Source organism: Anabrus simplex, chromosome 9 (genome assembly GCF_040414725.1).
Source record: "Anabrus simplex isolate iqAnaSimp1 chromosome 9, ASM4041472v1, whole genome shotgun sequence".
NCBI classification, from domain to species: Eukaryota; Metazoa; Arthropoda; class Insecta; order Orthoptera; family Tettigoniidae; genus Anabrus; species Anabrus simplex.
The window spans coordinates 129,694,330-129,716,206 of NC_090273.1; the positions used below are offsets into that span (position 1 = coordinate 129,694,330).

Consider the following 21,877-nt stretch of genomic DNA (forward strand, 5'->3'; position numbering starts at 1 on the left):
GTGAAATCTAATTAGTGCATTCCTCATTAACATGTTTTCCCGCTTAGTACGTCGTATTCAGAGTCCCAATTCGCATAGTATTAAATCTATATTAAAAATACCTCTTTTAATCCGTCACAAATTTTCATTATTGCCATTTATTATGATCACAATTTTCCTAGCCTGGAAAATGTTCAGTCATCTGTTGGAAAAGGAACATGATACACAGATAAGAGCCCTAGCCACAGAAGTCTGGCGGGAAAAGTTGCACGCAAACAGGAAAGGGCCTTGAATTCCTGAATTTTAGGGGGTTGCTCCCTGAAGGTGCACCTCCAGGTAGCAACCCGTTAGCATCAAGAAAGTTCAATTTTGTTTGCCAGTTAGCAATGAGATTGCTGAATAACCCAGTGAGCCTGTTTGCACTTTTATTTTGCATTCCAGTCAGAAGTTAGAAATTTATTGTTTGTTGAGTGGTACGGTGAAGGGTAGCGAATATTTATCGCGGGATAGCCTATCTATGGATTCATCATCCTAAACCATCTCCAGTTTCCCGGGTGTGGTATATGAGCCTCCTCCATCTCATCCTGTCCTTGTACCATTCCTCCTCCACCAACTTGTCCCAATCATGACCTCTCAGCAGTACATCGTTCTTAACTACATCTATCCATTTCCTCCATAGCCTTCTCACAGGTCTTCTTCCTTCTACTTTTCTGTTAAATTCCTTCCTTGCAGTTCTGTTAACTGGCATCCTCTTCGTGTGACCAAACCTTGCTACCGGCGTGTCGGCAATTCAAGTGACGTCACCTTCACTTTCACTGCCATCTCGTCAGTCGCGTCAGCCATGCTTCATTCTCTTTGAGCAATCAAGAGCATACGAGGTCCCATCTTTTTGAACCTTTTAAAAATAACTTTGTTCCCGACTATACAGTCTAAACAGTGGGAATCTATTCCCAAATGGTTCCTGGAGATGGTCTTTGATATTCCCGGTTGGTGTATATGTAGCAGAAGGCCAGAAGTCACTCCTTCCGAATAAAGCCGTGCTGTAGAAGGCATGCCGGCATGCCAAACCATCAGCTGATAACTAGTGTATGTTACGAGTTGTACTTCCGAATGTAATACATAGTAACTGGAAACATTCTTTTGATAACTGCGGCTGTTGAAACACAGACCCTATTTTTAAGTAGCCTACATTTCATGCTTGTTCTCAGGAAAATATACAGCATTTATGGATATCTATAGGTGTGGCGGTAATGCATTTTATTATCATAATGTTTAATTCCGTACGTTCGTTGTCTCTTTTTTTATTAATGCATACCCTAGCATGTTTTGTTTGGCGTCTCTGAAAATCGTTTAAAGTACATGGGGACATAAAATTATTATGATTATTTTTAGGCACGTTGGCAAGTAAAACAATCGTTTTAATTGGATAGCTTTTATAACGTTTTAAACTTACTTCTCTCCAAACACATACCTATATTGGCCCGAGTTACAAGATATTAAACAAACACTTTGTTAATGATCTCGCCTGCTGTATAAATAGCAACAACAGCGAATATTTCTCAACTAAAATAAACTCGTTTCCTCATCTCGAGGTGGCACAGCTCATTTTAGACATACCTCCAGTGTAGGGGAGTTACATGTACCGCTTTTACCGCATATCAACCTTCCTGCCATTTGTAAATCTTTAGCAGTACGGTACCGGGAATCGAAGTCAGACTCCTGAGAACAACAAATTGTGCTAACCATTATGCTGGCAGACATAATTATCTACAAAACACGGACATATAGCATGACTGATGCATGCTTGCAATGCACGGGTTGGACACCTATTTGTGCGATGTCATCAGAGCTGCAGTAGACCTACACTATGGAAGCGGACATTTCTTAACTATGAAACACAGATGTACCGCATGGATTCGACGCAATATCATTGCGTAAGTCGTATGGACGAAACTATTCACAAATTTGTGTGATGTCATCAGAACTGCAATAAGACTTGTACCCACTTCGAAGCAGAATCATTGTTCCTCTCTGATGAATTACGTTGGAGATCTTATATGCGAGATTTATTTTTTTCATTTTCCTCATCTCAAAAAGCCAGGAGGGGTCTAGCCTAATACACGAGTAAATACGGTAGGCCATCGCTTTGGAATTAAAGATATAACAGAATGAAGAAATGTTTACACTTTCGTGCTGTTATGAGTAGACAAACTGGCATCACCGCACTTCATACTTCTGTCTCTCACTGCGCAGTCGAAGATAGGAAACCGCCCTACAAGTTTATCACACTCCACGTCTAAAACACTTCTCAGTCTCACATGGGGTCTCTTTCTACTGGAAGGTAAAACGACCGGTGGTGGGTAATTTTTTCGTGCAATGTAAACACTTGAAATAGACACACCAGCAAAATCTAATGTTAGTTTTGCGATACAGTAAAACCTCGATAATTCAAAGTCTTTGTAATACAGAAATCGGACTTCCAATTACGTGATTTTGAATTAACAGCCATCTTGTAATTCAGAAATGCCAACCCTCGCCAGTTTTCACAGATTCTGCTTTTCCGCGTACTGCCTGCTATGTGATATTGAGGCGTTCCTTAAAACGGTGAATACAAAAGAATTACGATTTCACTCTATTTTCAACTATGAAACACACTATAGACACACCGAAGTGAGTGAAAGTGCAGAAAGCTACCCCTGCACGTTCCGGAAGACGCGTTCTATCGTGAGGCAGAGCAATTTTGAATTTAACTTACTCTGTAAAATACGGTACTATTTAAAAAAATGTACATCAGTATGTATACCTAGGCTCCTTACTATCCAATTGTGGTGGTTCCAAAGATGAAATAAAGCGCAGAATTGAAATAGCAAAGGTAGCAATGATCCGTCTGCGGAAGATCTGGAAAGATAACAACATCACCATTAAGACAAAAAAGAAGCTCATTGAATCTCTAGTCTTCTCAGTCTTCTTGTATGGCGCAGAGACGTGGACCATCCTCAAACGTGATCGTGAACGGATAGAAAGCTTTGAAATGTGGTGCTGGAGGAAAATGTTAAGGATTCCTTGGACAGCTCATCGCACGAACACATCAATCCTGAACCAACTTCAGATAAAAGTTCGTCTATCGTGTAAGGTCTCTCAACGAATTGTACGCTACTTTGGACATATAATGCGCCGAGATGGTAGTCTACAAAAGCTGATTGTTGAGGGCAAAGTCCAGGGAACCAGACAACGAGGACGAATACCAACGCGATGGATTGACATGGTGAATGGCCCCTTACAGTGTTCTCTCAGAGTAACCACATTGAAAGCTTTAGATAGGGAAGAATGGCGGAGTATGGTTCATCGGCTAGAGGGCTGAATATTATGACAGTCACGACGCCTCAGTCATGAGGCAAAACGAAGAAGAAGAAGAAGAAGAAGAAGAAGAAGAAGAAGAAGAAGAAGAAGAAGAAAGTCAGTTTAGAATTAAAAGTCTGAATTGTTTTCAGTTTAAATATGACATATGGGGACAATTTTCTTCCATCTATGGTTGCACAAAGCATAACTGTACACTCAGCATTGAAAGCTAGGTGAGCCAGGAGCGTGTTGGCGACCTTGACGCAAATAAAACCCGTGCCCCAATTTCGTGCGTCAAAATTTTTTAAAAAATATATGCGGGGATTATTCACGTAAATACGGTAATACACTGATACTTTCATGGGCCCCGGTGTCTGATATTCTTCACACCTTTCAACACACTAATTATTTTATAAGCGAAAGTGGAAAAGGTGTTCTCATTCTCTCAGCTTTTTCACACGTTTTAATAATCTCCTCTCATCTTTAGAAACAGTATACAGTAAAACCTCGTTAATTCGAATTCCTTGGGACTCAAAAATCGGACTTGGAATTACGTGATTTCGAATTAACCGCCAATTCGCAATTCAGAAGTACCAACCCTTGCCGCGTTACAAAATATTCTAAGGCCCGTTACTGCATGCATTTAACCTTGATTCACAGTTTATACCTTGCAAATGCCATGAAAAAAGAACTATTTCCAAAATGTATCCAAGAAGGTTCATTTACAGTATTCAAATAATGCACTCGGATATCTCACTGGTAAACATAACCTCACCCAACGAAAGAAAGAAAAAAAAAGCACGATTCAAAGACGAGGAGAAATCTATGCTCGCTCCCATGTGCAAGTGCTTTATTAATTGGATTACTATACTGTATGCATTTTAGATGCCTTGTATTTACACAGAAAATACCCGATGCCCTTAAAATCGAACTTTCCTATGACTCTATCCTTGTACAATTTCCCGCTATGGCACTTCTCTCGTACTTCAGAAATGTAAACACTTGCCGCGTCACAAAGTATTCTAAGACACATTAATACATGCAATCACCTCGATTCACAGTTTAAACCTTTCAAATGCCATGGAAAAAACTATTTCCGAAATGTATCCAACAAGGTGCATTTACAATGTTCAAATAATTCACTTGGATAAATCACTGACAAACATAACCTCATGCAATGAAAGAGAAAAAAAATGCACAATTCAAAGACGAGGATAAATTATGCTGGTTCCCCTGTGCAAATGCATTATTTTTTGGATTTCTTTACTGTTTGCATTTTTATTATAGATGCTTTGTACTGTCATGGAAAGTGCCCGACGCTCTTAAAACATTGTGGCTTATCGAAGTTTCCTATGACGAGGGGATAAAGTATCTCGCTTCCATGTGCATTGCAATGCACTACTATGACCCCCATCCCTCACACTACGATTTCCCGGTTGGCAATTTCTCCTTTAATACCATAAGACCGATTGGGCTCGCATTAAAATAAAGCAATCCAGTTTCACCGGCAATGTCAATATTGTTCGGTGCCTACGAATTTATTATATTTGCCACGTTTTTCGTCAACTGTCGGCATCGCCAGTGTTCGCAGATTCTATTTTCCCCACACACTGCATGTTGCGTGATATTACGGCGTTCCTTAAAAGGTTGAACACAAAAGAATTCAGATTTCATTCAACTTAGCAATCATGAAGCGCACTGTAGACCCACCGAAGTGAGTGTAAGTGCGGAAAGCTACCCCTCCACGTTCCGGAACGCACGTTCTACTATGACGCGGAGCGGATAAATTTCGAGTTGAAATTACTCTGTAACATACTATTGTTTTAAAATGTAAAGGCAGTTTCGAATTAAAAGTCTGAATTTCGGTAATGGGACCAACATTGTACTTCGAATTACGAATTATCCGTATTTCGAATTAAACAATTTAAATACATGCAAAACTGTATCTCATGTTTCCGGGAACGAGAGCTTCTTCGAATTAGGCAGGATTTTGAATTAACCGATTTCGAATTATCGAGGTTCTACTGTATATAGATTTCACTGCACCGTCACATACATGACTTAAAACTCATCTGTGATGAAAAAAACAAATGAAGTGTTCCGATTTCCCTGTTGGATAGTTTTTATTTCTGTATTCAATAGTACATTTTCTCATTTAACCCATTCCATTTCCTTGTCCCCAGCAAAATTGTCTTGAACACGGCGGGGCTACACAGTTTGGTCTGCCACTGCTAAGCAGAGTCCTGGAGGGGCGTGCCATTCCAGCTGATGAGTCCAAATGGCACGCCTGGACGAAACTCTGCATAATGCACACGGCCTAACCACCCAAAAGCTGGTTCTATTCCTGTGATTATATGATGTTTTTGTTTCATATGACTCCTCTACTTTGCTGATTCATGGACTGTTTATAATTTTTATACAAGTCTTATTGACTTTTTCTAATAAAAGAAATCAAAATTACTTTATTTCAATTTATTTTTTTAAATCACCCGTCCTAAAATTGGAGAGTAGGGATTATTTGGTGGGGAGGATTATTTGCTTAAACACAGTAGTATTTTGCAGTTTAAATCCCAGTCAAAAAGGTTGAAGGTAATAGCAGTAGTAGTACTGGCATGGTGTCATCAATTTTTTTTTTTTTTTTTTTTTTTTTTATATATACAAAACTACCTCCTAATGGAGGTAGCCCCAATGGACTCAGTATACCCCATGACTAAAACAATAAAAATTAATATGATATAAAATTTCAAACAACCTATAGAGGTGAGGATTAGGATAGTGAATCAGAATTTGACAACTCTTCTTTAGTACTATGGTGACTATCTCATCTCTGTTCCTTCTCAATGTCACCAAAACACATTAAAAGCATACTTACACAGCATCTGGTGAAACTTCAGCAATAGGAACACACTTGTTCTTCACTTTCTCCCACACACACTTCACACCTGGCCGAGTGTTGAGGCACGCTGTGGCATTCGTCAAACCGTAGCACTTGCCTGGAGTATACCTGAAAACAAAGCAATTGTTAATGAAATTATTAAAATCATCATAAAACTGCTTTTGACAAGAATTTTGTGTGTATAAGAGTTTATATCATTCTTCTTCTTCATCACCATTATCTGGGGAGCTCCTGGGTCAGGCTGTGGATCACTGACCTCCAACCCCTTCTCGCACTCCCTGGAGGCACAAACAGACGCACATTGCATCCGGGATACTCCTTAGATCTTTGTTCTGACCAACTTCAATGAAATTATTACGATGGCACACTGCACTCCGAAGGCTTACAAAGGTATGAAATGGAATGGTGGTTTTTTAATAAATTTGTTTGAAACTTTTACATCGCCAGTATTCGTGGATTCTACCTCTCCGCACAGTGCACAATGCTAAGCGATATCACAGTCTAATATATACAGTCGCGAAGCTCTAATACGAGGAAGGTTCATCCATTTGACAGCTGGAGCAACGTAAGCACCTCTAGCAGCGAGGTAGAGGCAACTTGCTAGCAGACAACAGGGAACGAATTACCACTACAGTCTAAAATGGTCATAAATTCGTAACCATTCATGCAAATAATGTCCTGACAAGGTTATTGTAATCCTAATGAAATAGTGGAGGAGGTCAACAATTTATTTCAATGAGGAGTTTGAGGATAATATTGAAATATTTATTTAATCTGAAGGAGTTTTTTTTTTACCGTGAACTATAAACATAAAATCGCTTCTAGAGGGCAACCGGTTCGAAATAGGTATATACCATTGTTGACGTTTTTGTGGAGGTTTTTATGCTCTACAATTCATACACTTACACTTGGGGTCTATCGTTGACGGTTCATGCAGCGTAAGGCAAGAAAGCAAGTGACCGATCATGGTACAGCGCTGACCTTCTTAGCCCAACTTGGCAGGTTAGATGTCGGTCGGTCACTAAAGCTAAGTCAGGCTAAGTATGGCGAAAGATGCTTACAAAGCCTAAGCAAAACATGTCCCATTTTAACATATATGTAATATTTGTATTTTAAACTTAAAGACTGTGAAGTATTGGAATGGTGGTTTTTTAATAAATTTGTTTGAAACTTTTACATTCTGTACTCCAATACGGCCATCATAATGAGACTCATAACGTAAAATAACACTGGCGATGCCGACAGTTGACAAAAAAAAAGCGTGGCTTATAGCCTACAATCAATTCGTACGCACCAAACAATATTGTCAATGCTGATGCCAATGAAACTGCATTGTTTGTTAGTTTTACTTTTTTAAATGCTGAGGCCAAACGGACTTATCGTTGTAAAGGAGGGAATTGCCAGCTGGGAAATGTACTGTGTTGCTATGCAGTGCACACGGAAGCGAGAGACTGCCTTTTCCTGTCACAGGAAAGTTCGAAAAGCCACGATGTTGTAAGGGCGTCAGGCACTTTCCACGCCAGTGCAGGGCATCTAAAAACGCAGACAGTACAGTAATCCAAAAGATAAAGAATTTGCACAGCGGATCCAGCACAAATTTTCCTAGGCTTTGAATCGTGTTTTTCTTCCTTTCGTCGCGTGAGGTTATGTTTGTCAGTGTCTTATACAAGTGCATTATTTGAATAATGTACCGGTAAATATACCTTGTTGGACAAATTTCTGAAATAGTATTTTCCATTGTGATTTTCCAAGGTGATTGCATGCATTAATGGGTCTTAAAAGTGCCATGGCAGGAAATCGTACAAGTATAGTCACTGTACTGTTGTAATATGGACGGAAGCAAGAGACTCTCCCCTCGTCATAGGAAAGTTCGATAAGCCGCGATGTTTTAAGGGCATCGGGTACATTCCGTGCAAGCACAAGGCATCTAAAATGCATTAAAAAAAGCACTTCCACAGGGGAGCCAGTATAGATTTCTCCTCATCTTTGAATCAAGTTTTCTTTCTTTTGATTTCATCGCGTGAGGTTATGTTTGCCGGTGAGTTATCCAAGTGCATTATTTGAATACCGTAAATGCACCTTGTTGGATACATTTTGGAAATAGTTTTTTCCATGGCATTTAAGAGCTTTAAACTGTGAATCAAGGTTAATCGCATGCAGTAACGGGTCTAAGAATATATTGTGACGCCGCAACGGTTGGCATTTCCGAAGTACGTGCTGGCGGTTAATTTGAAATCACGTAATCTGAAGTCCAATTTTTGCGTTCCGATGAATTTGAATTAACAAGGTTTTACTGCATTTAGCATATATTTAATAGGACATGGATTGGGACTTTGGAATAATGACGTAATAACCAGGGATATGCACTAGAAAGAGACGCCTTAACCAGTTTCAACTGTACAACATTATGAGTAGTTTACTCCAGAGTGCAGAAAAAAAAAAAAAATTCTATTGGTTTTATGTCGCACGAAACAGATCTTTTGGTGACAATGGGGTACGAGACGACTAGGACCCGGAAGGAAACAACCATGGCATGGGGATTTGAACCAACCAAATCCCAAATGTAAACTAGCAGCTACATGGCCAGAACTAAGCAGACAAGACTGTGACACCAATTAAGAATAAAAGAGATACTCTCACTGAAGGTACTGTATTGGAGGAAATTGCATACACCATACCATCAAATAGATGGAACAACACTGTTATACATGTAGTGGGTGCTCTCTTTTTTTTTTTTTTTTTTTTTAGACTGCATGTTGCCTTGTAACTGCTTTCCAACAGTTTGTTTAATGTGATGATGATGATACGTTTAGTTATCTTCTCAATTTGAGAAGTGTCAAGTCTGCCACTGCCAGTCTTAATAAAACAGGAGAAAATCAAAAACATTCACATTCTACAAAATTTTCTATGGAACAGTTTTTTCCCCATTAATGAGGAAGGTATGTATGATTAGTAATCAGACTGTTGACTAAAACAGCGATTTAGAGCTTACCTTTCACTAGACGTTTTCTAATTAAAGAGAATCTACCACAGCGACTACAAATGTTTTAATTAAATGTAGACAACTAATTACATTTTAACTGATTTGACTAACAAATATATCATACTGAATTACAAACCAGATACTCACTTCAACATGTCTGATAACATCTGTCCATCAAAGCCTCCAAAAATATACAGAGAGCCTTCGAAAGTAACCGCTGAATGTCCAAACCGAGCAAGATCAGCGCGAAGATCACCCGGAATATCGATGGTGCCCCAGCGATCACAGACAACATCATACGACAACATATCTGACGAATAACACTTGGCGCCATGGCTGTGAGAAGTGTCATTATGAGTGTTACCACCAAATACCAGCATCAGCCCACCACTCACAAACGTGGCCGAGTGCAGGAAGCGCGCTGAAGGAGCGGCCGACAACAACGTCCTGAGAACAGAAGAATATTTTCTTAGGAATGTTACAAATAATTGTGAACCCACACTTGAAGCTATAGCAAACAATATCAAATTATAAATATAAGCTAATCAATCAGTATGTTGAAAGTGCAAAAAAATAGTATATTCAAACAGAAAAATCGATGATTGCAATATTAATGTCCTCATGAGTATCAAAAATACCATTTTTAAAATAATCTCATTAATACTGGTGCTGAGGATATATTGGAGTCAAAAAGGCACAGATTAACAAGAAAATTTCCTCAAATTCTCATGAAAATAACATACTGTTTTCTTACCAATTTTATTTAATTCAGAACTTCTGGTGCAATCTCTGTTTCTGTGAACTACGAAAGTACATAGTTCGTCAAGCAGTTTAACACTTTGGAGTCAAAAACATTCTACCTCCTATTCGCCATCATACTTTGGGGTACTGTATGGGGAGTTTTTGAACAAAGGGGGGGGGAGGGGGATATTCAACTTCAATCCCCTCTCCTTACTGCTCAGATGAACAGATACTGAGGCATGCCTCCAAAGTTCTCTTTGGTAACCTCCTAGAGGCTCCGTGCGTTGGTGGAAGAAACGCACCGCTGCGCTGCAAGTGGCAAACCTTGTAAGTTGTTGCGTTTCACCACGCACATATCCACTGTCGTCACACCTCGTGCTGCCATGGCCGACTAAGTAATAACAGTGGGATTTCAGAGTGTTTCATGCAACAACAATTGGCCACATTATTCCAAACTTGCAGAAAGTGGACATGTAATAAATTTGCAAGTAAAACAGTTTGCAGGAAATAGCAACTGCAAATGTGATTAAAAAGAAGCATTTGTTCACTAGATATCTTACCATTTCACAATAGAGGCAACATAGTAACTTATGTATTAGTAGTGGTGATAACGAGATAAGTGTTCACATACACATTCAACAAGGTTGTCTTCAGAAAAATATCCTTGGTCTATTTCTAATATGATATCATGCTGCATGGAAGGCGATTAATTTTAATTTTAATTAATTTTAAACACAGCCCCGTTTTCTAAAGAAGGCCTTGGTAACAATCATTATTTCATGAAGGCGAATAAATGTTTCCATGAAATGTAAGAATATTTCAGCTGTTGTTTATGCATTTTGCTCAGAACATGACACCTTGTGTACTGAACGACCGTGCGAATGGTCTCAACCTCACATCTCAAACGTAGGGAAAGAGAACTACAACAGGGTAAGAGAGTAGAGGAGCTTCTTCTGATAAAAGCTCAAGCTTGATGTTGGACCTATTGAGATTCCTGATATTGAAACCGCATGTACACTATCAAAAATTATGCATGAGAAGAAAAGTTCAGAATCACTTAAAGTTGCCAATAAGTGATTATTTATATTGTGTGCCTGTATTTATAATATAATCAAGTCCGTCTCTGTAATATAACGATTGGCACTACTAGCTGCCTTCCTCAGGGGCCCGGACTTTAATCCTGACACTGCCAGAAACTTAAGACTGGCATGAGGGTTGGTATGTGGTTAAAACAGTGCATGAAGCTCATTTCCATTAGGGGAGTGCTTGAAAAGAAATGCACCACCTCGGGACGAGAACATGAAGTTACTGATGTAAAATACGGTATTTCTGCGAGCTATGGATATTGCATAATGGAGGCCTATTTGTGTAATTATATTTGTCTACTACCTTTCCAAGTCCATTTCGTTAGGTTGTACCGGAATACTATAAAATTTTACACTTTGATCTGTAGTACGAGGGCGGGTTGAAAAGTTCTCAGAATCACCGCTAGATGTCAGCACTAGAGCAATGAGGTTCCCGCGCAATAATCACACATCCTTTGTGAGTGAACACGTGGCGTGTCAGTGCTCTAGCTGCAGGAGTGTGGTAGTGACGACTCTGTTGTTGTTCCCATGTAGTAATTTGTGACAATGGAAAAAAACTGAGATTCGAGCAGTAATCAAATACTTTGTAAAGAAAGGTATGAAAGAAAAGGAAATTCATGCCGACTTTCAGAACACACTGAGGGACTCTGCTCCTTCATTTTCAACTGTTGCCAAGTGGACCAGCGAGTTCGGGAGAGCTTGGATGATGATCCGCGTAGTGGACGGCCAAAAAGTGTTACGACCCCAGAATTTACCGCAAAAGTGCATAAAATGGTCATGGAGGATAGTCGACTGAAAGTGCGGGAGATTGCTGAAGTTGTAGGGATGTCTTCTGAATGGGTACATTATATTTTAACCGAAGAATTGGGTATGAAAAAATTATCCGCAAGATGGGTGCCGCGGCTCTTGACATTGGACAATGAACGCACCAGATTGGAAATGTCCTAACGAAGTCTGGCCCGTTTTCAGTGCAACCAACAAGATTTTTTGCGCCGGTTTGTGACTACAGATGAAACTTGGGTCCACTACTATACCCCAGAGACAAAACAGCAGTCAAAGCAGTGGAAACATGGTGATTCACCACCACCAAAGACAGCAAAGGCAGTGCATTTGGCCGGAAAGGTCATGGCATCAGTTTTCTGGGATGCAAAAGGCATTCTGCTGATAGATTATCTTCCTACTGGCCAAACAATTACAGGGCAATACTATGCAAACATCCTAGACAGGGTCATCTTTCATCAAGACAACACTCCGCCGCACACAAGTGTTATTGCCATGGCAAAACTTCATGAACTGGGGTACGAATTGTTGCCACATCCACCTTATTCACCTGATTTGGCACCATCAGACTTTCATCTATTCCCCAAGCTGAAAATTTTCCTCGGTGGATGGAGATTTTCTACAAGGGAAGAACTGACAGCTGAATTGGAGAGGTATTTTACAGGCCTGGAGGAATCTCATTTTCGAGATGGGATCAAGGCATTGGAACATCGCTGGACCAAATGCATTAGTCTACAGGGAGACTATGTTGAAAAATAAAAGCACTTCCATCGAGGTAAGATACTTAATTCTAGTACATTCCGAGAACTTTTCAAACCACCTACATACATACGGTATGTTGTTGTTATTATTATTATTATTATTATTATTATTATTATTATTATTATTATTATTATTATTATTATTATTATTATACTGGCTATAATTAAGGCTCTGGCAATACAATACAATGTGTATCTATTATGATGTGTGTGCTCTAAAAAAAGATGGCCTACTGCAGCTTGCATTGCAAATATAACATTACTATAATAATTTGTTTCTAATTGTTAACCTATTTGTAAAATGGTTATTTTTTATTAAGATTAAGATGTAAGATGTATAAATCCCGAATTACTTCTTGCGATTTAATGCTATGATCCACTGTCTTTTCAAATGCATTTCATGAGGTCGTGAAGAAAAACTTTGTATCACAGTATCTATTAATGCAGCCAACAACAAGCATATATTTTTTTTTGCTAGTTGCTTTGCGTCACACCGACACAGATAGGTCTTATGGCGACGATGGGACAGGAAAGGGCTAGGAGTGGGAAGGAATCGGCCGTGGCCTTAATTAAGGTACAGCCCCAGCATTTGCCTGGTGTGAAAATGGGAAACCACGGAAAACCATTTTCAGGGCTGCCGACAGTGGGATTCGAACCTACTATCTCCCGAATACTGGATACTGGCCGCACTTAAAGCATATATTGCTGCCCGAACATTATGACATTAAAAAAATAATCATCTGAAGACAGCACTGTAAAATGATTCTTCTTCTTCTACTTATTCTCCTTTATTTATTGGGTTCTGCTTTCACGTTACACCCAGCCGATAGTCGTTTTACCAAGTAAAGCCAAAACTATGAAGGATGATATATTCATTGTAAGGGAGGGGGATAATAAATTAGCTGAAAAAACATATGTAGGTATATACTGTGTAAAAAACAAAACAAAACTTGGGATAGAGAATGTACAGGGACAGAAGGTTCTACTCTTCATGCCAATGTGATCCATCATGACGTGTATCTACATCACAAACATGACCGCATCAAGACATAGGGAATGTGGTCTTTGATTCTAATAACGGCTTTAGACAAAAACAGAAAGGGACTCAGCGATAGAGGCCCACAGTAAAATGATGGAATACATGTAGCCTATGTAAATATCACACATAATCCCGCTTCTTATGGTCAGCTGCTGATGAAGGTTCCCCTAACTAGTTCTCGTAATTTCCACCCCCAGCAGCACATTGCTGTACGCACAGAGCCTATAGTATGTGTCAAAGACGAAGCTGCTTCCGTTGTGGTCACTTTTATTAGCTACAAATATATCAGCATGGCACTAGTGATATTTTTCCCCGAAGCACAGTGCAACAAGTGGGTGGGATAATGCAACAACATACAAATACTTCGTTGGACAACTCTGAGTACAGTAGACCCTCAAGGCCCAAACATTTACCATTTGACAGAGACTATATTATGTATACTGGCTATACTGTATAATTGATTCCGGTATGTTTGTATCTATGAGCACCAAACAATGAATTGCTCAAACTGAATGAAAGTTAAATGTGAAATGTGGATTAAAACTTTGTCAATTAAATTCAATACAGAACCAATAATGAAATTCACAACCTTGGATTATGAATAAGCTGTTCTTTCTTCTATAAGACAACAGTCTCCCATCTAATACTTGATAAATGTACATGCCAAACAACAGAATGTGTTGTGACTTATGAGGTTAAGCACCAAGTAATGGATACTTCTGCAATGAAGAAAACTCTTCACGAACTACTCTCTTTAAAAAATTAAGGTAACCTGCCAACACATTCATTATCAAGTGGCTACGTCATTGATAAATAAACGTCCCCATAAAAGAAAGGATGCAAGGAAAGGTACGAGGGCGGATAAAAAATAAACAAGATTGTTTAATTTCTGCATCAACCAAAAAAATTCACACGTAGAGATCACTTTTCTACATAGTGTCCTGCCTTCGATACACATTTTCTCCATCGGATTGGTTAAGTTTTTGATGCCGTCCTGATAGAAAGAAGACGGATGTGTGCAGTGCCAGATGCGCACAAACTCTTCTACACTTGCATCGTCATCGAACCGCTGTCATCCAAGGTCCTGTTTGCGTGGTCCAAACAAATGGAAGTCGCAGGGCAATAAATATGGATTGTACGGAGTGTGTTCCAGAGGTGTCCAGTGAATTTCCCAGTTTTTCCCATGTTAAAGCAACAGTATGCGGCCTTGCATTGTCGTGGAGAAGAATGATGTTTCAGATTGGTTTCCAGCGTCGCTTGTTGCAATACACAGCTTTTGCTTCATCCAAAAGTTGACAGTAATAGGCTGCATTAATTGTCCTATGTTTTACTTTACAATGGCGAAAAATGAAAGTATCCTCCTATTCAATACATCATATATTCCGTCATTAGACGGAGTAAACAAGTTCAGACATGTTTCGGCTCGCTTGAGCCATCTTCAGTGAAAAAATTAGGGGGGTTGGAATAATTATTTACATAATATGAGTTGAAAAAATGCTAAAAAACATAATGAAAGCGTAAATGAAAAAACAAACAAACGAGAGCCTAGACGGAAACAAAATAGCACAAATATACAATATTTACATCAATATGCAGAGCAAAACAACTTATTGCGACAAAATTCAGTGAAACAGGTGTTAATTTGAAATAATAATTGATACTAAAAACTGCATTAACCTAAGAAACAAGGGAATGAGAAAACAAATGATGCAGATGGAAATGAATAATAGTAGCACATGGTGGGGTTGTGGACCTCATAGTTTACAAATTATTAGTTTATAAAAACGACAAAACAGTTTGAAATCGCTGTCAAAATCCTAGTGGAAACCCATCACATCAAAATGGTCAGGAGGAGAGCGGGAGCAAACATTTTGAGAGAAACCAAGCCTGAATTAACCTGCAGGCGAAAAGCCTGTGATAAGGAGAAAAAACACCTTAAATTTAAGGCTTCAGAAATAGCAGCATTCTTAATATCTTCTCAATCTAGCGGTCCCTTTCTTCATTATTGTTTCATAATGTTGGCTGGTGTTTTGCCTTATTATAGACGGGTCGGAAGGGCCGCATATAAAATATGAGAAGCTGTGTTAGGTAGAAGACAGATGCATAGTAAATTGCAGTAATCTAGTGGAAACCGTCAATGAAGTTCTAATCTGTGCAGTAGGTGGTTGTCCTCTCAAGTGGCGGTGCACACCGTAAGTTTAAGCTTTCTTCACAACCATTCCACACTTCTTACTTATCAACCCATGTTTCTCATACAACCTCATTTTTTCCATTACAGATTAGAACTTCATTGACGGTTTCCACTAGATTACTGCAATTTACTATGCATCTGTCTTCTACCTAACACAGCTTCTCATATTTTATATGCGGCCCTTCCGACCCCTCTTCTTCTTCTTCTTTTATGACCACATAGGATCACTTTAGTCAGTCCGTCGTTCAGGTCTCTTTGAAGGGATTGTTCGGGCTTTGCGGTCCTCCCAGTACTTCTTCAGACGCTCCGATCTTCGTGCCCTTTCCTCAGTTGAAAATGTGCGTGTTGTTGGTTTGTTTTGTGTAAGGGTAAAGCGGAGGTTTGTATTCTTGAGTTTTGTATTCAATTTTATCTTATTTTTGGTGTCTTCTGTTGTAAGGCCTATTTCCTTCAGATCTTCTCTTACTTCTCTGATCCATTTACATCCTGTTGTGGTATTTTTTGAGACGAGATTGTGTTGTACTAGTTGTTTCAGAAGTCTCGAGTCCTGCATCCTCATGATATGTCCAAAGAATCCCAGTCTCCTCTTACGCATAGTATCTGTAATAGGTTCTAGCTCTTTGTACACGACTTTGTTAGGTATTAACCGCCACTGTCCATCTTTCTGATATTTTTTGTTGATACAGGTTCTTCCAATCCTCCTTTCAATTTTCTGAAGTCTGTCAGTCTTTGATTGTTTATTCAGGTAAAAGAGTGTTTCTGCTGCATATGTAGCTTCTGGTTTTATAACTGTGTTGTAGTGTTTTATTTTTGTATTTATTGATAGACATTTCTTTTTGTAGATATCCCATGTTAATTTTTGTGCTTTAGCTTATCTATTTGTTCTTACTTGGATTGAGATTTTTTCATTTAAGTTATGTGTTATTACTTCTCCAAGATATTTAAACTGAGTTACTATTTTGATTTTATTACCATTTATGGTGACTTCTTTTAGCTGTGTTGGTTTTTGGGGCATAATTTCTCTATAATAAGGCAAAACACCAGCCAATATTATGAAACAATAATGAAGAAAGGGACCGCTAGATTGAGAAGATATTAAGAATGCTGCTATTTCTGAAGCCTTAAATTTAAGGTGTTTTTTCTCCTTATCACAGGCTTTTCGCCTGCAGGTTAATTCAGGCTTGGTTTCTCTCAAAATGTTTGCTCCCGCTCTCCTCCTGACCATTTTGATGTGATGGGTTTCCACTAGGATTTTGACAGCGATTTCAAACTGTTTTGTCATTTTTATAAACTAATAATTTGTAAACTATGAGGTCCACAACCCCACCATGTGCTACTATTATTCATTTCCATCTGCATCATTTGTTTTCTCATTCCCTTGTTTCTTAGGTTAATGCAGTTTTTAGTATCAATTATTATTTCAAATTAACACCTGTTTCACTGAATTTTGTCGCAATAAGTTGTTTTGCTCTGCATATTGATGTAAATATTGTATATTTGTGCTATTTTGTTTCCGTCTAGGCTCTCTTTTGTTTGTTTTTTCATTTACGCTTTCATTATGTTTTTTTTAGCATTTTTTCAACTCATATTATGTAAATAATTATTCCAACCCCCCTAATTTTTTCACTGAAGATGGCTCAAACGAGCCGAAACATGTCTGAACTTGTTTACTCCGTCTAATGACGGAATATATGATGTATTGAATAGGAGGATACTTTCATTTTTCGCCATTGTAAACTGAAAACCGTCAATACGGAATGATTCTAATATCTTGTAATGTCCTATGTTTGTGAAGAAAATCCACCAGAAAAACGTCCACAGAGTCCCAGAAAACAGTTGCAAGCACCTTTCCAGCAGATGGGTGTGTTTTGGACTTGACTGGACCTGCTTTGTCTCTTTGCCGCCACTCCATGCTTGCTTGCTCTGACTCTGGGGTGTAATGATTCACCCAAGTCACAATACGATGCAAGAAATCCCCTCCTTCTTTGTTCCTGCTTGAGGAGATAAGGGGAACACCTGGAATTTTCTGAAATGGAGTTCATCTCAGATGATGATTTGAACACTTGTGTAACTTATTCCTACAACTAAAACAATTTCCTAAATCTCTATTCGCCGATCTTCACAAATATTACTTCGTACAGTTTGCATATTTGCTGGGAGATCTTTAGAAGATAGGTCCAGCAGCCAATGTTGTTGCTTCCTTAGCACCATCCAGGGGTCACGTGCAGGGCTTTTTAAGGTTTAACTTACGGACGTGAAGCAACAGTATACACGGTTTGGAGAGAAGGGCTGCTGTATAAACTTCTTCGGGTATTACAATGCAAAATCACGGTACAATTGGAAACATGCTTAATAATAGATTCTTTTAGGTTGTTCTAGGGAATAGGACTAGCAACCTGAGGAGATTGAACAATGGTCTCCCTCAAGGATCAGTCTTGGCTCCTCTCCTGTTCAATCCGTATGAATCACATTTGCCACCAACAAAATCTAGAAAATTTTGCTATGCTGATGATATAGCTTTAGCAACAAGTCATAGTAACCTGAAAGAAACATAGAACATTTTAACTGATGACCTTTCCATTCTCAGTGACTTTTTTCGGAAATGGAGACTCCAACCAAACACCAGCAAAACTGAGGTGTCCTGCTTTTATCTAAATAACAAAATGGCAAACTGTACTCTCAAAGTGTCTTTTAACGGTAAGTTCCTCAGACACAATAATTACCCAAAGTACTTAGGTATAACATTAGATCAGACACACTCCTTCAGGCAACATCTAGTAAATACAGCAGCAAAGATTAGGAGTTGTAACAACATTCTGCAGAAGTTGTGTGGTACAACCTGGGGTGCTTCTGCAACTACCTTGAGATGTTCTGCCCTTGGTTTAGTTTTCTCTGCGGCAGAATATTGTGCTCCTGTGTGGATCAACAGCTGCCATGTGAAACGTGGGAACTCAACTCAACAACACAATGAGGATTATTTCAGGCGTAATAAGATCAACTACTACCCACTGGCTTCCTGTCTTGAGCAACATCACATGCCTCCTTCATTCCATAGAGCACAAGCACTGTTGAGAGAATACTCCAAGATAAATGAGAACCCTGACTTGCCCAACCTCTCCAATATTCCTGACCTTCAGAGGAACCGGTTGAAATCTAGACATCCGCCAGTTAAGTTCAATCAGAAGCTCACAGAAGACAATTTCAACCCCTGTGCCCAGTGGAAGGAAGATTGGATCACAGAAACAGGTGAACATCTCTGGCCTTTTTTCACACCTAATTCGAGGTCTGATCTCCCAAGAAGAACTTGGACCATCCTTAATAGGATTCGATGTGGTCATGGTGTCTGTGCTGCGTCCCTGTATAAATGGGGAAAGATACAATCCCCCGAGTGTGACTGTGGTGCTCATTTTCAAACCATCGAACACACTGTAAAGGAGTGTAGCAGAAGAGCCTATCCTGGAGATTGGTTTGGTTTTCTAGAGGCCAATACAGAGGCTCTAGAATGGATAACATCTTTGGACATTAAAATATAATGTACTTGCTTCCTTGTTTCTGTATATATGCCATACGATAAACAAATAAATTCACAAATATTGTCATGAATGGCAACAATGTTGTCTGCAGTGATGCTTGTCTGCGGTCTCCCTTCATGAGGTTCATTTCACACAGCTTCTCTTCCTGCCGCGAACTTTTTAGCCCACTCACAAACTTGAGTCTGAAAAAGTGTTTCTTCACCAAACTGTGCGCAGAGCCATCTCAAAATTTCGGAAAGTTTGGTGCCCTCTTTTGTGAGAAATTTGATAATGATGCATTGCAAAACAGACGTGTCCACCTCTTGCTCATTCATGGTGTACTGAAGCAGCCCAGCTCTCCACCGTCCTTTGTGCATGCGCAAACCCCTTCTCCAGACACCCCCACCAACATCCTGGCAAAGCCCCGCCTCAGAATTATTATTAATAGCAGCGGTACATTCAAATTCTCGGTTATAATTGATCTGCCTTCACAAATACATACACAAAGGACAAAAAGCAATGGCATGTCAACAATAGGAGAAATAACAAGCAGAGACAAGGAAAACATTAAAATACAAAGGAAGAAGACACAACCCAAGATTGTACTTTCAAACAATGTGTCAGTAATAATAATAATAATAATAATAATAATAATAATAATAATAATAATAATAATAATACCCGTGTGATGATTTACCGGTTACCTCCATCGGGCGCGTCCTATTGGAATTGGGGAAGCTCGCTGGCTCTGCCGCCAGCAGAGTCAGAGGGTAGTAGGGAAATAAAATACCACAATGAAAAAAAAACTGGTCCCTTGCCAGGGTTACGGCGAAGACTAGTAAATGACCAGAAGCCAGAAAACATCTTGAGGCAACCTCTAGGGCTAACAACCCTAGTTGTAAAAGGATGGGTACCCGTCCAAAGCAAAGTCAAGTCAAAAAGCATGATGGCACAACATTTCAAGAAACAATGGCGACGTGAAATGAAGAAAATTGCAGCATTCTGGCAGACTACTTCAAGAATTTACTTAATTGCTCTAAACCGCAAAGCGCCATTGAGACCAAGGAACCCTTACTCAGGTACCCAGATTCCAGACCACCCGACAGAGATGAAATCAAGCGCCACATTGCCCGTCTCAAAAATAACAAAGCGCCGGGGGAAGACTCAGTAGTAGCAGAACTATGGAAATATGCCCCAGAAGAATCACTTGATATCTTGCAAAAGCAAATAGAAGAAATTTGGAACAAGGAGACCCTACCCGAAGATTGGAGAATAGCTTTGATCCATCCATTACACAAAAAAGGCAGCATGAAGAACATCAACAACTACAGAGGAATATCTTTGCTACCCGTGACTTACAAAATTCTATCACTTGCCATCCTGGAGCGTTTGGAAGCACAAGTCGAACATCAAATAGGTGAATACCAAGGAGGGTTCAGAAAAGGTCGCTCAACAGCTGAACAGATCCAAAATCTCAAAACGATCATCAGATATTGTACACTAAGGTCCAAGCAGTATGTGTCTGTCTTTGTGGACTTTAAGAAAGCATACGACTCCATTGACCGGGAAGTCCTGCTAAACATCTTAAATGAATTTGGAGTTAATTTGAAACTGCTGGCATTAATTAGAGCCACCCTGACCGATACAAAATCCAAGGTGAAGTTCCACGGATGTCTCTCGCATTCCTTTGACATCAAAACAGGAGTCCGACAAGGTGATGGGCTATCCCCGATACTCTTCAACTGTGTTCTTGAAAAGATCATCAGAACCTGGCGGGTGAGATTACAGCAAACCAACTACAGTCCATTGAGAATAGGAACCAAATCCAAGGGGATCGCAACTGACTGCTTAGCATTTGCCGATGATATTGCTGTTCTCTCAAACGACATAGAAACCGCTAGAACTCAAGTTGAAATTTTAAAGGAAATTGCCGAACAAACTGGTTTGCAGATATCGTTTGAGAAAACAGAAGTAATGACTAACATCAAAAAGGCTCCACCAAAACTCCATACAAAATACGGGGACATCACCCGAGTAGACAAATTAAAATACCTGGGTGAGATCATCATGAAAAATGGACTGGACAAAGAAGCACTTCAGGAGCGAGTACGCAAACTGGAAATAGCCTACCAAATCTACAACAAAAAATGCCTTTCCTAAAACACCAAGATACGTCACTATGAAACAGTTCTGAAGCCAGTAGTTCTATATGCAGCCGAAACCCTGTCTCTAAATGCCAACAAAGGACTCCTTGAAGAACTGGAGAAAAGAGAACGCAAAATTGTGAGAGGAATCTTGGGATCAACGTACAGAAATGGAATCCATCAAAAGAGATCCAACAAGGAAGTCTACAGCAAAATAGAGAAAATTACCGACACAATCAGAAAAAGACGGGCACGATTTTACGGTCATCTGAAAAGAATGGACAGAAGAAAGTTAACTAAAGAAATCTTTCACTTTTTTTATTCAAACCCCAAAACCACAATTCCCTGGTTTAGAAATACCAAAGAAGACCTGCAAATGCTACATATCTCAGCTGAAGACGCCTTTAACAGAGATCTCTTCCGCAAG

The 21,877-nt window shown here is 39.4% G+C and overlaps 1 protein-coding gene across 5 annotated transcripts in view; it reads right to left on the reverse strand.

The window, feature by feature from the left end:
• Window positions 1-21,877, reverse strand: part of dsd (attractin-like protein dsd) — a 391,073-nt gene that overhangs the window by 265,987 nt on the left and 103,209 nt on the right. For all 5 annotated transcript variants that reach the window (XM_067153649.2, XM_067153648.2, XM_067153647.2 and 2 more), the window contains exons 10-11: window positions 9,345-9,644; window positions 6,191-6,322 (exon numbers count right to left, since the gene is read on the reverse strand). In XM_067153649.2, the coding sequence (XP_067009750.1) occupies window positions 6,191-6,322; window positions 9,345-9,644 (432 nt within the window). The remainder of the gene's footprint in view (window positions 1-6,190; window positions 6,323-9,344; window positions 9,645-21,877) is intronic.